This window comes from Schistocerca serialis, chromosome 7, assembly GCF_023864345.2.
Source record: "Schistocerca serialis cubense isolate TAMUIC-IGC-003099 chromosome 7, iqSchSeri2.2, whole genome shotgun sequence".
Taxonomy (NCBI): Eukaryota; Metazoa; Arthropoda; class Insecta; order Orthoptera; family Acrididae; genus Schistocerca; species Schistocerca serialis.
Window position 1 is genome coordinate 538,817,233 of NC_064644.1, and position 17,979 is coordinate 538,835,211.

At 39.4% G+C, this 17,979-nt stretch overlaps 1 protein-coding gene across 1 annotated transcript in view; it reads left to right on the forward strand.

Annotated features, from left to right (window-relative positions):
* The window catches only part of LOC126413223 (odorant receptor Or2-like), a 61,916-nt gene extending 48,582 nt beyond the window's left edge, over positions 1-13,334 (forward strand). Inside the window, exons 4-5 of the mRNA XM_050083120.1 lie at positions 1,624-1,779; positions 13,281-13,334. Of these exons, the coding sequence (XP_049939077.1) occupies positions 1,624-1,779; positions 13,281-13,334 (210 nt within the window). The remainder of the gene's footprint in view (positions 1-1,623; positions 1,780-13,280) is intronic.
* The last annotated feature ends 4,645 nt before the right edge of the window (positions 13,335-17,979 follow it).

The following is a 17,979-nucleotide window of genomic DNA, read 5'->3' on the forward strand; positions in this document are numbered from 1 at the left end:
TTTCTTCTAAATTACAGTCTTTTTCACAGTCAATTATGTTTGCACACTTGCTTAGCAGGTCTACCCCAACTACAAAATCCTTATTAATTTCAATTTCTACCGAAATTTCATGATCCACTTCACAGTTTTCTAGACTGACAGTTACGTAAGTTTGCTTGGTAAGTGGATAAGTTAAGTATTCCTGTGAGGTTTTCAGTTGCATTTTCTGATACTCTCGTTGTCACTATCTTGCTCTTCAGCGTCTTGTGCTAAAACAGAATCTCTGATATTGCTCTAATTACATTGCCGCTGTCTAAGACGTCTGTTGTCTGTACTCATCTCTGTTAAAGATTGAAAATTACAATTAATTTCTGTGCTGCATGCATCTTCTCTTAATAAATATTCCTCTCCCTATTTTTCTGTCCACGTGCCTGTTTTCTTTCGCTTGCCTGTTTCTTCTGCTTCTTCGGGTAGTTCCTTGAGCGTTTCTTTGAGAACTAATTTTGCCTATTTGTCTTTTGTTCGCATTTTCTTCTTCTCTGATGCTTTGTTATTTCTTCCATTTGATTGATGTAGTCTTTCATTTGTAAGGTATGTGCTCATCCAGACTTGGCCTTTAGTAATTCCATGGAAACGTCTTGATCGCTAAGAACTTTATGACGTGTCATCATCATTAGATAAAATATACATAGGAGATCTAAATGAGAAATACAAACAAAACCTACATTGCTGTACGTTTCTCATCTATTGCTCACTTTTATGAACTTTTCTAAGCATATTTTACCTGATGATGATGACTTTTAACGCATCATAAATATAGTTTTTAACGATCAAGACGTTTCCATGGAATTATTACATGCCAATTTTGTTTCTTGTTCATCTGTACTAAAAATAATGACGATATATTGCACCACATGCATCTCCACTGTAACTCCTTCTCTCTCATCATCCCTTAGTCAAAATTAGAGTTAGTGTGCAGTCTACACACAATCACTGTTATTGTTATGGACTGTCAATTTGCTTTGACAGAAACTAATGATCGTCTCGTTCTTTTGGTTTCTTGAAATCTTCGTTCTTGCTGATGACCTTCAGCATGGAATCTCTCGATGAATATTCTGTCTCCTCCTCGTGATCTTATATCTTAATTTGATGCTTATAGGTTTGAATGTTTTATGTATGTAAAAGACCATGTGAAATTTGCATTTAATCGTACACTAATGGTGCCACGTTGAGTTCGTGGAATATTCTTCATTACACTTGCAGTGATCCTCAGGAATCTGCCTCAGTCTGCTTGCTTCTTAAAATCTTCTTTCCATCTAATATCACTCTGCTGATTTCTGTAAATATTTGACATTAATTGGAGGTATTCACCCACAAATTGTCAAACTTTAACTTCCGTGAAGGTAACACCGACAAGAACGCACTTATCTCCAGGTTCCACCGATTTTTTTTTAGTTTCAGAGATATTTCTTAATCCATATGGGCCATAGCATTTGCAGCTGGCAGTTATTAATTGCGTGATTAATGTAACAAAAGAAGAGACAAATTTCATTAAATCAGATTTTCAGTCGGATATCACAAAAATTGACTGTATTAATTTACTGTGGAGAAAAACTCCTTCATAATCTGACTTTTTATTTGCAGAACTCCCGGCTGGTGAATTCTGTGTACATGTGCGGGTGGCCAGGCGCTCCACAGAAGATGCAGAAGGCTCTCATAATTATTCTGCTGCGAGCTCAGAGGCCCCTTGGGGTCACGGCTGGAAAATTCTACCACGTTTCACGCAGGGCATTTGTGAGCGTGAGTATCATTCACAAGCTATGACGAAAACATTGTTTCAGTATTGCCTGTTCAAGTTAACAGTAACGTATGACGAAATTAAGTCATTAGCCTTTCTACACATTTGACAGCCCTCCAACTCTTATTGAGCTAAAACTGCTGCAAGCCTTCAGTTTTGTATCAGCACGTTTTCTACTAGGCTTGATCCTATTCAGAGTAACGAGGTATCAGGTGAAATGATGCAGGTGTGTTGGGTGAAACCAGCTGTCTTTACATTTAGTCGCTCAATCGCCATGGATGAGTGTAGCATTGCGTCCGTGAGAACAGGGGAAACAAAACTAAACAGAAACATATGGATCCACCACTGCCTGAGTTTACGAACACCTCAATCATCACCGGGCAAGATGATGCTGCGGTTTATGAGATTGCCATAATGTGGTGCTATCAGATTGTGCTGGTAACTGTGTTTCCGAAATCGCCTGACGAGATTACGGGAACCTGTCAAGAAGGAGAGCACCAAGAAGCTGTCCAGAGGGTTGCGTTTGGTCCAAGGAAACACCGCCGCCCATCCCGTCCCGGATACTGCCACACATGCTGCTTCTCTGTGCTATCAGACATTGCCTCATTAACGTCTTCTCCTGACATGATACCAACTGATTTCTTCCGGTTTCTCCAGAAAAAAGATACCAATGCGTCCCAGATATTTCTAGAATAACGACGAAATGAATTTCCTGGACGGTCAAATTGTCTGCCAAGTTGAGAGTAATGTGGCACAGTGAGAGATAAATAAGTAAGCGGCCAACACCATCATCAACTTTCATTATTGTCTATTGATTTTATTTTATTTGCTAACTAGCTCACAAACCAGGCATTACAGGGTAATCATTTTGTCAGTTTTTTTATTACAAACGAAAATAAAACTCTTGGCAGTGCAACTTCAAAAATATTTCATTTCCATATATTCCTGAAAACACCTTTGAACCTAACAAACAGTTCTGTACTTTGGGCGCATCTGATAAGCGTGTCTACAGTGTGATAATGCAAACGTCTCTGTGACAACCCCTTTCCATAGCACTCTACACTGCGGTGATAAAGTCTTGGGATAGCGATATGCACATACATGGTGGTCCACTGATCGTGACCGGGCTAAATATCTCACGAAATAAACGTCAAACGAAGAAACTACAAAGAACGAAACTTGTCTAGCTTGAAGGTGGAAACCAGATGGTGGTATGGTCGGCCCGCTAGATGGCGCTGCCATAGGTCAAACGGATATCAACTACGTTTTTTTAAAACAGGAACCCCCATTCTTATTACATATTCGTGTAGTACATAAAGAAATATGAATGTTTTACTTGGACCACTTTTTCTGCTTTGTGATAGATGGCGCTGTAATCGTCACAAACACATGGCTCACAACTTTAGACGAACTGTTGGTAACAGGTAGGTTTTTCAAATTAAAATACAGAACGTAGGTACGTTGTTCCACTGTGGTACACGTACCTTTGTGAACTTATCATTTCCGAGAACGCATGCTGTTACAGCTTGATTTCCTGTAAATACCACATTAATGCAATAAATGCTCAAAATGATGTCCGTCAACCTCAATGCATTTGGCAATACGTGTAACGACATTCCTCACAACAGCGAATAGTTCACCTTCCTTAATGTTCGCACATGCATTGACAATGTGCTGACGCACGTTGTCAGGTGTTGTCGGTGGATTACTATAGCAAAAATCGTTCAACTTTCCCCACAGAAAGAAATCCGGGGACGTCAGATCCGGTGAACATGTGGGCCATGGTATAGTGCTTCAACGACCAATCCACCTGTCATGAAATATGCTATTCAATACCGCTTCAACAGCACGCGAGCTATGTGCCGGACATCCATCATGTTCGAAGTACATCGCCATTCTCTCATGCTGTGAAACATCTTGTAGTAGCTTCAGTAGAACCTTACGTAGGAAACCAGCACACATGGCACCATTTACATTACCATCGATAAAATGGGGGCCAGTTATCCTTCCTCCCATAATGCCGCACCATACATTAACGCGCCAACGTCGCTGATGTTCCACTTGTCGCAGCCATCGCGGATTTTCCGTTGCCCTATAGTGCTATTATACCGGTTTACGTTACCACTGTTGGTGAATGAGGCTTCGTCGCTTAATTGAAAGAGTGCAAAAAATCTGCCTTCGTCCCATAATTTCTCTTGTGCCCAGTGGCAGAACTGTACACGACGTTCAAATTCGTCGCCATGCAATTCCTGATGCATGGGAATATGGTACGGGTGCAATCGATGTTGATGTAGCATTCTGAACACCGACGTTTTTGAGATTCCCGATTCTCGTGCAATTTGTCTACTGCTGATGCGCAAATTAGCCGAGACAGAAGCTTAAACACCTACTTGGGCATCATCATTTTTTGCAGGTCGTGGTTAACGTGGCTGAAGTCTTCCTGTTTCCTTAAACAACGTAACTATCCGGCGATGGTCCTGACACTAGGATGATGTCATCCAGGATACCGAGCACCATACATAGCACACGCCCTTTGGGTATTTTGATCACAATAGCCATACATCAACACGATATCGACCTTTTCCGCATTTCGTAAACGGTCCATTTTAACACGGGTAATGTATCACGAAGCAAATACCGTCCACACTGGTAGTATGTTACGTGATTCCACGTGCTTATTCGTCTGTGACTATTAAAGCGCCATCTATCACAAAACGAAAAAAGTTGTCCAATTAAAACATTAATATTTCTTTACGTACTACACGAATATGTAATAAAAATTAGGGTTCCTATTTCAAAAAAACGTTGATGTCCGTTTGACCTATGGCAGCGCCATCTAGCGGGCCAACTATAGCGCCATCTGGTTTCCCCCTTCAAGCTAGAAAGCTAGACGAGTTTCGTTCTTTGCAGTTTTTTCGTTTGATGCTTATTTCTTGAGATATTTGGCACGGTCATGATCAATGGACCACCCTGTATACACATGGCTGTAGTATCGGGTACACAAGGTATAAAAGGGCAATGAATTGGCGGTGCTGTTATTTTGATTAATGTGAAAAGCTTTCCGATGTGATTATGGCGGCACTACGGGGGATAACAGATTTTGAAAATGGAATGGTAGTTAGAGCTAGATGCGAGGGAAATTCCATTTCGGAACTACTTAGGGAACTCAATATTCCGAGATCCACAATGTCAAAAGTGTTGTGAGAATAACGAATTTCAGGCTTTACTTTTCGCAACGGAGAACACAATGGCCTACAGTCGTCACATACGGACCGAGAGAAGCGGCGTTTGCGTAGAGTTGTCAGCACTAACAAACAACACTGCATGAAATAACCGCAGAAATCAACGCGGACCTACGACGAACGTATTCCTTAGGACAGTGCGGATGAATTTGGCATTAATGGTCTACGACAGCAGACGACCGACGTGAGTGTCTTTGCTAACAGCTCGACGTCGCTTGCAGCACCTGTCGTGGGCTCGTGACCGTATCGGTTGGACCCTAAACCACTGGAAAACCATACCCTGGTTGGATGAGTAACGATTTCAGTTCCTAAGAGCTGATGGTAGCTTTCGAGTGTGGCGCGGACCACACGAAGCCGTGGACACAAATATCAACAAAGCACTGTGTAACCTGATGTTGGTTCCAAAATGGTACGGACTGTATTTACATGGGATCTACGATGTACTCTGTTCAAATTGAACTTATCATTGGCTGAAAACGGTTCTGTTCAGCTTCTTGGAGACCGTTTACAGCGATTCATGCACTTCATGTTTCTAAAAAGTGGTGCGCCATGTCGTCGGACCACAATTGTTCACGGTTTGTTTGAAAAACCTTCTGGACAGTTCGAGAGAATGATTTGATCGCCTATATCGTCCGACATGAATCCCATCGAACATGTATGGGATATAATCGGGAGATTAGTTCATGCACAAAATCCTGCACCGGTACCTCTTCCGCGCTGTAGAGACAGGTGTGAGGGGGGGGGGGGGGCTAGGAGAAGGTTCAGTGTTTCTGCAGGAGACTCTCAACGAGTTTCCTTACGCTAACTACACTATAGGAGTGTGTTAACAATAAAGAATACATGCATTTAACAAAATGCAGTGTGGGACACTTTATCATGCATCTCAGTGTTTACGTCATATGTCTGGAGCTTTCTGTCGTTCAAAAATTATGTGTCGGCACATTCAGCGGCATATATGGATACTGTCTACGAAACGTGTTGCGAATCGAGTTAGTAGTAAAGACGTAATAAATTTAAACACCATGCCTGAGTTGAGAGTTTCTCACTTTTCTCACAGTTTATGAGGTCGTATCTCCTGAACTGCTGTAGGTGGATGGTTCTTACCAACAGAAGTTTTTGCCTGCCAGGACAAAGCTAAAAGGCAACAGCAGAAAGCCATTAGCACAGCGAACATTCGTGCCGTATCTGATTTCTGTTAACTGTAGCGTGTACTGAGGCTTTCTGGGGGAATACCAGCGTCGAATTGGGAGCCACGCAACCCTCAAAGCTAACTGTCAGTTCACTTAACATTCAAAAAGAAAAGGAAGATTAACGTTTTACACCCAGCTGACACCGTGGTCATTAGAGGCGGAGCACAAACTTGCAATGGTGTTAAGTATGCGGCAGAAAATCAACCGTGCCCTCTCAAAGAAATCATCCCGGCGTTTGCAGGAAGCCGTTTAGGGAAATCGCGGCAAACATAAATCTGCATGGCCGGACACTTGTTGGAATCGTCGTCCTACCGAACTCGAGTCCAGTTTGCTAACCACTACGCCACCTCGCTCGATACGTTCCAGTCAACATTTTCATCATTTTAGACAGAGCATAAGGTCTCACTGGACAAGGGTGAGATAAGGTAGTACTTTTACAGCAACCATCCCCCTATTTGTCAAAAGTGATGTAAGGGAAACTGCGGAAAGGTTAAATTAGGAAGGCCTTACAGGTATCTGTATCCACTCGTTGAACTTCCACGTGCTTTTCGCATATTCGATGAAAGTGGGTGGAAACTAATTGTCAGTACTTAATGTTTCGTATAAAATGGGCAAAGTACCTTGGTTTAAGATAGGCATTCAGACGCCATGTCGGTTAACATGCCTCTCCACAGTGAAGTAGCAGCCGTTTTGTGAAGTGTCATCGAGAAGAAAGACTAAAAGCTTGTGTATGGTTGCCGCTTTGGCTGCAGCACAAGCACCGGTGCGTAGTGACTGGGGGGCTACTGTGAACGGACACTATGCACGTGAAGTGTAAGCATATTAGCTTCCAGAGACCGAGACACTCGAATGACTTGAAAGATTTGAGGACATCTCACTTTGCTCCGCTGCAGCTTCGCGTAGGGAATGTGAGCATAATTTTTTTGTTTGTCAGCTTTGGTGAAATTTCTCACGATGTAACAGGACCTCACAGTAGTGATCTCAGAAACTGCTCTTAACGGTGGGACGACAATCCGACTGTAGGTGTTGCGATAAGAGGACGAAACTTTCGCAAGTGTGGTACCTGAGGCTCTCCTAACACATATATGTGTGACTGGATTCTTAATGAACTCACAGTTTATCAGATGTGCTGCGTTCCTGCAGTGACATTATAAAGCTCACTAATATTTTGTGTACCGTCACTAGTACATAGAGAACCGTCCTACGGGTACCATATTGTAACAAGCAATCAGTGTGTATTCGTAGTGCAGGCAATGTGTGACGTAGAAATATCTTTAGCTACATAACTACTCTTCAATTCACACTTCAGTGTCTTCATATTATTTACCAACGGTTCCATTCTCGAACAGTGCACGGAAAAACTTTAAATTCCGCACCCCTTCCCACCATCCTAAACACTCTTTCCTCTATTAACAAGATGATGATCGCTTCATACTTCACGGTACCTCCTATCAATCAGACCATTCCTTTATTCATGTTGTACCATAAATTCCTTTTTCCCCATATTGTATGTCTCCATCAGTTATTCGATGTACCCATTTAATCACAAGCGTTATTGATAGCAGCAAACCCAAAAGCTTCCAATCTGTTCTTGTCTGAACAAATTATGATTTACGTTTCATATCCGTACAAGCTTACGCTCCAGACAACTGCCTTCAGTAAAATAACTTAGGTTTTAACAAATTCCTGTTTTACAGAAATATTTTGATTCCTAAAGCAACTTTGCATTTTTATGATCCCTATTTTGGGCTACATCAATTGCTTTGCTACCCAAACTGCAACACCCAATTTAATTCGAGTACACTTCATTAACGTTGTTTTCCTTCAGTTATTGTTTTATTGTTCCTCTTATGCCTTCCTTCCAGTTCGCTATTCCGGCCAACTGCTTTGCCACGTCCTTTGGTTTCTCTGACAGAATTACATTGTCATCGGAAAACGCAAAGCTTTTTGTTTCTTCTCTCTACACCTTAATAGTCCTACGAGATTTCTGCTTCTTTTTACTACTTGCTCGATTTGCAGATTGAATAGCATGTCAGTAATGTCTCAACCACTCCCTGGCTGTCATGTTCGTCGACTCTTTAAACAACAGTCTCATTTTTGTACAAGATGTAAATAAACTGCACTCTCTTTGGTTCATCCTCACTGCCTTCAGAAATTCAGAGAATTTATTCCAGTCGCCATTGTCAGAAGCTTTCTCTAAACGCAAAAATGCTATAAACGCAAGTTCTCCTTCCTTTAGCGTATTTTCGAGGATACGTGGTAGGATCAGTATTTCGTCGCGGGTTACTACATCACTACGGAAGCCAAACCGATCTTATCGGAGGTAGGCTTCTAACGGTTTTTCCATTTTCCTTCAAATAATTCGAGTCAGTATTTTGCAGCCGTGATTAGTTAAACTAAAAGTTCGATAATATTCACAAGTATCAGCACCTGATTTCTTCAAAATTTGTGTTATTACATATTTCTTCATCTCATAGCTGCTTCCCCGAAGGATATTGGTAGTTCTGATAGACTGTCATCTACTAAAAGACTTAAGTCTTTTAGTGCTCTGCAAAATTCTTTTCGCAGTATATACCTCTCTTCTTATCTTCACCAACTGTACGCTCCCTTCCGTTTCTATAATATTCCTTCAAATTCATTTCCCTTGCAAATCTCCTCTGTCAATTCCTTCCACATTTCTTTTCTGTGTTATCGCTTCTTTGATAGTTAGTTCACATCCACCGGTGAACAAGAGTTCATATAAAGGACTCCAGCCTCTTAGATTTCTCATTTTCAATACAGCGAGAACATCTCAGACGAAGATTTTATAGATCCTTGTGATTAACTGCTTTTTATATAACAGATGATGACTTTACCATGTCTGTAGATCATATATAATGTTTTCAAATCAAATTTTTCTCATTAGATAAGATGTATTAAAGTATCTCATTGGACGATACTAACATATATTACCTAGCTTGCAAGAGAGATGTACATCGAGACTTTCAGAGATCTCATAACTAAATCTAATTCCTTGACTAAATTGCTAGCGTACCAGTTTCTGATCGACTGTGTTGTTATATCTCGGTAGCTACGTATCTTGTACACTGCTCTGTTCCAGTGATCATATTATTAAAACAATATTAAACCTTTCCGACACTGAGCTCAAATCTGCAATTCATAGGTTTGAAACCGATCATGTGTTTTCGATAAAACTTCTTCCACCTTTTACAAGCTCTAATACAGTCGTATTTTTATTCAATTCATGTAATTTCACTAGCATTTTACAGCAGAGAACTAAAATTCCCAAAGGAATATTACTTTAATGCTTGACCTATGAGAATTAACATTTATTGTATACTTTGTCATAAGTCACTCTCTTACACTGGAATAGCTCTGAACACCTGTACATATCGCAGTTTTAACAGCGTCAGTTTATTTTCTCTTCGTATAATTTGTTCTTAACTACTACATGCTTAGTCGTTTCCCTTTTTATTTACTAATTTAAAAACTGTTCACATAGTTAATCGTTGCAAGTTTGTCTTAGAAACTTAGATCCCCTCTCATCAAATTATGAAGTGTTTTGAATGTAAATCAAAGTCTAATAAAGACGGAGACCATTTAACAATCACACGTGTATCCAGTCTCCTTTGTTGTTCATTTGTTTTGTTTCTTGTTTCAAGTGATTTAGATACAAACTAGACTTACATCGCTTCTACTTCTTCATCATCTGTTTGCGTTATTGACATGTTGTATGGCTTTATTTTGTACTCATAAGATATTGCAGAGGATCAAATAGGTACAAAGACGAGGGCTAGTAGAAACACTTGAGTAACAGAATAAATATTGAATTTAAATGATGAAAGGAGAAAATATAAAAATGCAGTAAATGAAGCAAGCAAAAAGGAATACAAACGACTCAAAATGAGATCTACAGGAAGTGCAAAATGGCTAAGCAGGGATGGCTAGAGGACAAACGTAAGGACGTAGAGTCTTATCTCACTAGGGGTAAGATAGATACTGCCTACAGGAAAATTAAAGAGACCTTTGGAGAAAGGAGAACCACTTGCATAAATATCAAGAGCTTTGATGGAAACCCAGTTCTAAGCAAAGCAGGGAAAGCAGAAAGGTGGAAGGAGTATATAGAGGGTCTGTACAGGGGCGATGTACTTGAAGACAATATTATGGAAATGGAAGATTATGTAGATGAAGACGAAATTAGAGATACGATACTGCGTGAAGACTTTGACAGAGCACTAAAAGACCTGAGTCGAAACAAGGCCCCCAGAGTAGACAACATTCCATTAGAACTACTGACAGCCTTGGGAGAGCCAGTCCTGACAAAACTCTGCAACTGGTGAGCAAGATGTATGAGACAGACTTCAAGAAAAACTTAATAATTCCGATTCCAAAGAAAGCAGGTGTTGATAGATGTGAAAATTACCGAACTATCAGTTTAATAAGTCACAGCTGCAAAATACTAACACGAATTCTTTACAGACGAATGGAAAAACTGATAGAAGCCGACCTCGGGGAATATCAGTTTGCATTCCGTAGAAATATTGGAACACGTGAGATAATACTGACCCTACGACCTATCTTAGGAGAAAGATTAAGGAAAGGCAAAAGTACGTTTCCAGCATTTGTAGATTTAGAGAAAGCTTTTGACAATGTAGAATGGAATACTCTCTTTCAAATTGTGAAGGTGGCAGGGGTAAAATACAGGGAGTGAAAGGCTATTTACAATTTGTACAGATAGCAGCTGGCAGTTATAAGAGTCGAGGGGCATGAAAGGGAAGCAGTGGTTGGGAAGGGAGTGAGACAGGGTTGTAGCCTCTCCCCGATGTTATTCAATCTTTATATTGAGCAAGCAAAAAAGAAAACAAAAGAAATGTTCGGAGTAGGTATTAAATTCCATGGAGAAGAAATAAAAACTTTGAGGTCCGCCGATGACATTGTAATTCTGTCAGAGACAGCAAAGGACTTGGAAGAGCAGTTGAACGGAATGGACACTGTCTTGAAATGAGGATATAAGATGAACATCAACGAAAGCAAAACGAGGATAATGGAATGTAGACGAATTAAGTCGGGTGATGCTGAGGGAATTAGATTAGGAAAAGAGACACTTAAAGTAGTAAAACAGTATTGCTATTTGGGGAGCAATATAACTGATGATGGTCGAAGTAGAGAGGATATAAAATGTAGACTGGCAATACCAAGGAAAGCGTTTCTGAAGAAGAAAAATTTGTTAACATCGAGTATAGATTTAAATGTCAGAAAGTCGTTTCTGAAAGTATTTGTATGGAGTGTAGCCATGTATGGAAGTGAAACGTGGTCGATAAATAGTTTAGACAAGAAGAGAATAGAAGCTTTCGAAATGTGATGCTATAGAAGAATGCTGAAGAGTAGATGGGTAGATCACATAACTAATGAGGAGGTATTGAATAGAATTGGGGAGAAGAGGAGCTTTTGGCATAACTTGACTAGAAGAAGGGATCGGTTGGTAGGACATGTGCTGAGACATCGAGGGATCACCAATTTAGTATTGGAGGGCAGCGTGGATGGTAAAAATCGAAGAGGGAGACCAAGAGATGAATACACTAAGCTGATTCAGAAGGATGTAGGTTGCAGTAGGTACTGGGAGATGAAGAAGCTTGCACAGGATAGAGTAGCATGGAGAGCGGCATCAAACCAGTCTCAGGACTGAAGACCACAACAACAAGATACTGTTCTGGCTTTGGAATGAAGTTTCATCGGAACCATACGAGTCGCATTGAAAGTAACACAGTTTTCATGAATTACAAGTATAGTTTTCGTTACCTTCCATTCAACTCTAAATATGCTGCCATTATCAGCCCATCTCTCTGTTCATCTTATTCGCCTCTCTGTTCAGTAATTTTTCAGATGACTTACATAACATTAAATCTGTTATGCCTTATCTTTTTCGAAGGGGTCATGAATTGCCATTGTTACAATATAGCATATGTTCTTCCTGCACGTACATCTGTCGTAATGTAGCGTTTCTGCTAGCTTCCTACACGCTGATATTACCAAATTTAGGTGTGGATAAATAAAGAAGCTGACCTCGCCTCTTATCACTCTTGTGTCTTCCCATGTTTGCATAATTTCTTTCCTGTAGTAAGGAGGCGGAATGTTCGCCCTAAATTTACGAACCGGAAATTTTTTTTCTTTTATTCGTAATGTAAGTATCGTAGTATAACTTTAACACCGAAATGTATTCCATGCGTTACTTCAACTGATTTCCTTTCCAGGCACAGGTAGTCTCCGCGTTACTTCAACTGACTTCCTTTCCAAGCACAGGCAGTTTCCAAAAAAAAGGAAACGAAACAAATTTCTGAAGTAGAGAATGTAGAGGAAGCATCTATATTAACCTATAATAACAAATCTATAAATATTCGATTACATTTATTACTGCACATTTTCCGTGTTATCATTCTTTTTTGAAGAACTGGGGATTAAAAAGAGTCATTTCATTTTATAGAAGTGGACATAAAATAGATTCAAAATCTGTTAATGTAATATCTGTGTCTGTCGTTATGAACTAAAGTGGCAGGTAGAGACATACTTTCCTGTTACTGTTGTTTACACTTAGCTAGTTGCATTACAACATTATTTTTGTTGTGGACATCAGTCAGAAGATTGGTTTGTTGAAGCTCCTTTTATCCTGTATAAAACCTCTTTCCCTCTGAATAAGTGCTGGAACCTACATTCTTTTTACCCTGGTTGCTGTATTCACACTTTGGTTTTTCTCTGCAGTGTTCACACCCATTCGTACCTCAGCTGCCAAACCTGGCGACACCATGAACCCCCATCATGTGTGCCATCAACTGTTAAACCAAGATACATAAATTTAATTATCAAAGCCTTACTACGTTTAAAGTCAGATGGTAACTAGACGATACAAAGCACTAAAATGAAAATTATTGTAGCTGAACTTTTCTCATATCATACTCTTAACAATAATTTCGAGGGAAAGATTACGAAATTTCACACACAGCTATAACCTAATTTAGGATACTTTTTGTCGTTATATTTTACATTCGTTGGTGAATCTGAATTTTCTTGTTTCAGCTGTTGAAGGCGTCCTACTCTTACTACGCGCTGCTCAACCAGATGAACAAATGAAGTCTGCGACACTGCGAGTACACACGTAGCACACATGTTATGCCGTTATTTGGTTATTATGATCGCATATTTTGTTTCAAAATAAAGTATTTAATCAAATTATGGTAATCAAGGCATACATAGTTGTGTTCGTTTCAGCGTAATGCCACTGTAATTAGGCACACGCAGTGAAGTTACGTATATATTGCTTTTAACGAAATGCTTTACACGTTATTGTTAGTACACGGAGTGTTTCAAAATCCATATATGGATTTTAATGCTTTGTAGCCTTCATTACATTCAACTTACAATTATAAATAATGTATCAAATGAAAGAGTAACTCGAGCATTTTTTTACAAATTTCCAGTGTGAGTCAATCGTCACATGTCAAAGTCGACAGGCGAGTTATTCACACACCACGGTCAGTGTTACTGGAGTAATGTTTGCAACAATGCTGCTTATAATGTCTGGTACATCAGCTGGTGGCGGCGTCACATACAGATGGTCCTTTATGAAAACCCAAAAGTAAAAATCTAGTGGAATGAAACTGTGTGTGAACGTGGAGGTAATGCAAAACAAGCTCTGTCATTCGGCCCCTAGCACCCAATCCCGCTTTAGGGTACAACACCATTTAACCAATCTCGTACTGAGTTATGTCACTGAGGTGGCGCACCATGTTGCTGCCAAATAAAGTTCTATGGTTCAGTTTCTTTCAACTGAGGGAAGAGCCATAGTTCTAGCGCACCAAGATAAGAAACATCAGTTACAGTTGCTTCACCGAAAAAGAACTGAAAATAAACATTCCGCCTGGATATGGCGAAAAACATCAACTTTAGGCTAGTGTCGTGGCAACTATACCATCTTGAGGAGATTAGTTGATCGTCATTAGGGTACATGATGTGTGTTAACATTTCTACTTAGGTGAAATGTAGATTCATCACTGAAGCCGACACCATCCAAAAATCTTCATCGTCGTGCAGCAACAATGAGTTTGCAAAATTGGCTCGAAACCGAAGTCTGTAAGCTTTAGAGCTTGTAATGGTTGCCAGAACTGAGTTGTAAGCGACCCCTTAAATATCTCTCACAGATGTCACTGGAATTGCTAATTCACGACTAGCCTCCCAAACTGATTTCTTGGCATTACGCGAGAAAGCCGTACGCTCTTCAGTAACTCTTGGACGTTCTGTACACTTCTCTTTGCGCACAGGAATAAAAATAAAACTGTCTGAGTTGCTCTTTCATTTGATTTATCATTTACAATTGTAAGTTGAATGTAATCAATGATACAGAGACTTTAAACCCCTACATTCTTTTTGAAAGACCCTGTGTATTTGAATATAATTTGTAGACTTTACAAACAAATCTTTGATGTAATAATGCAGTAATAAAGCAATGAAAGACAATGAAAATATTTTCTGTCACTAAGTTTGAACTTTCAGCTGTAGACTGCTGTCATTTCACTTCGAAGTGCGTTGTACACTACCAGTGGTAAGTTGTTGAACTACAGTCACTCATATCATTATACGATTCTCCTAAATATTATCAAGCATGTTCATCGGCTTGCCATCTATACCTCAAATAACTTCAACTTCATTTCACATTTAATAGAGCGAAAATGCTCTCCAAAATGGACAAATTACGCAGTCTACTATTTGAAAATGCATCTTGTTACTCTGATTTTCAATCTGGAGATGATATATGGACCAAGTAAAAACTAGCAATCACAATAAAAAATATGTAGTAAGTAAGCTATATGTTTTCTCATTATGCCCATGTAACATATCTGCATCACCCAACATCAATAATATTGGAACACACCGACAGGATTTCTCAGAGGAACGACATAACTCTTGATTTCCCTATGCAACATCCCTGCAGGTATATCTGATTGCTGATAACAGAATTCAGGTCTTTCAGTTTCTTCAATTTGTTTCTGGGAGATGAGGTTATTAGGTTTGGACAATTTTGTAATTAGTGTTATTACTTCTGAAACATTTGCAGTTACATGTTTCGTTCACCAGTGAGCATAGAATGTTTGTTTGGATAAGGTTCACACTGATTCGTTACCTTCCTGAAACGCTATCCAAGAAATATGTTTGCATTTCACAGCTTTTCATACTGGTGACGCGAAAAATTTTTAAACTTTGGATGAATAACAGAGGCCTTTCATCAATACATTGTCTTATAAAGTTGTCAATTTTGGTTTACATTCGGTGTAATCTTTAGTAATTCATTGATTTTCTTTAGGAAAAACATTATTTGATGGAAGTCAAATTAATTTTTTTTTAAATTTTGCAGTCCTACATGTCTAATACATAACGAGGGCCTTTTAGACCCCTTAGTGAACAAAATTAGTTAATCTTCTGTCTGAATGTCAAATTTATGTGAAGATTACTGACAACAACTAACAATTCGACACATATCCAGTACTGAAAAGTCAGATGTTGCGCAAAAAGTTGCAGCTGAGTATTCTTTTGGAAGGTAAATATATTTCCTTATGCTAGAATTATTTCAGGTGAACATAGGTTTTGTATCTTCAACAGAAAATTATTTGAAGTTACGACTAGTGGTCAGAAATTTGAATCAACTATTTCTGAGTCATCTAAAAGTGAAGCTCTTTTTCATCAGCAAGATGCTATTGATTCAGACACTGATGCCTCCCAGGGTAATGAATCCTCTAGCACCATAAGTGGAGGGAGAGCGCTGAAGTGCTGGTTTCTTCATGGGTGAACTAGCTATATCGTTTATGACGATACGTTGTGTGTATTTGTGAAAAGAACTGCGTTTTTTAAGTTTGGCCTCTGATGATGTGATATCAGTAATATCTCGTAGGAGCAAAACACCGTGTACTCCATATCACGAAACTTCCTCCTGTGACTAAGTAAGCATGGAACTATTTTATCACGCGTAGAATTTCTTCTGGTTGTTCTTGAGATTTAGTGCGCGCAGGTTCAAATCCTTTACGAATCAGATGGCTAAGCTCTGCTCATAAGCTCCCTGCAGCTGGGATAACTCTAACCCTACGAACGACAGTCCGTAACACGCCACAGTGTTGAGATGGTCGATGACAGCTCGTAACTTGCAGATGTAGGCCAGTGTGAGTCGGTTTACGGAAAATACTGTGATTCAAGGAAACATCTTTTCTGTAGAGCAAGGCGTCTGAGGACGGTAGGTCTGCGTTTTTCTGCTCTTCCATGTGAAGCAAATGCTCCGGTGGAGGGAGTTAAGATGTTCCAGAAATTCAGGAGCCGTTGCTGCTTCACTTGGTCGTCCATATATCTCCAGAAACATTTAGGAATTAACACTTCTGACTGAAGTGCTTTTTCCTAGAAGTATTCCATAAAAACTTTAGCATCTATGGGAGATAATCAGCTGCCTATAGCAACATTGTCAGTTTGCTCAAAATGTTGTTCACTAAACAAAAAGCAATTCTAGGCAGGACCTATTTGAATAGATGTAAGATGTCCTCCTCCAAGTAAACGCCTATCAGTTCTAATGAATCCACAAGAGGTACTAGTGTAACAAAGAGACCACATTGAATCTCTCTAATATGTCAACCCATTAGAGACGAAATGTCTTTAGTTGCTGTACATGAAGTTTACATTTTCCTATCAAAGGACTCAGGAAAGACCCCAGATGTTTTCTAGGTAATATATTGGGGCTTCTAAATTGTTCACAATGTGGGAAAGCGGAACTCCTTCCTTATGGATCTTAGGTAGTACATAAAGTCGTGGTGGAACTGGCGGTTGTACTCTTACTCTCTTTCTAAGCCGTTCAGAACGCTGCCTTGATTTGAAGAGAGCGAATATCTTCTGTTATACTGCATCAGTTGTATCCTTCTAGAGAACACGATACGTTATGTGCAACTGTGAAAAGAACTGCGTTTTTTAAAGTTTGGCCTCTGACGACGTGATCTCAGTAATATCATGTCATGCATCTTGAGATCAGGATTCACACACTTAAAACTATGTCATTTCAGCCTCCCCTGTACATTTTCATGTAATGTTTGACTACCGTCACTCTGTGTATCAATTTGTTGTTTATTATTTCTAAGTTTATGTTGTTTAAGCTATGACTTGTACTGGCTGTCTTCTGATGTTGTTGCAATTTGATTTGTAGCCTTCTCGACGATGGTGTTTGCTATATCGAAACTATGGCAGTCGCTATGGTCCAGCGTGCTTACCGCCAAGGAGCAGCATCGTTGTGCTACAAAATTATTACAAAAGGACTTCCAACGCGCTGTTGAGTGAATGAAATCATATTCTATACACGCCTCACAATAAAAGTTACAGAAATAGTTGTTTATTCAGAATACTCTTGGGCAGCAAGCAGACGAAGATGTAGATGAAGTACTAAAAATCTATACAAAAATGATAAGGAACTACTTGAATAGTTAGAAACAGATTTGAGTAAAGAATTTTACAATTCTAAATTTAGAACCTTAATGGATGAACTGAATGTCCATTATTACAATACTATTTATTATTCCTATTATTATTATTATTATGCGTATTGTAACTAGAAGGCTTCTCTCGCTTAACAATTTAACAGAACTTTTCAGGGATATTTGTTCAAAGAATGTTCAAAGAATTTCCCGATAGTCTGATCCCTCCCACATCTAATCGAAGAATATAAAGAGACAAAGTATTCTACTTTTAAGACGAG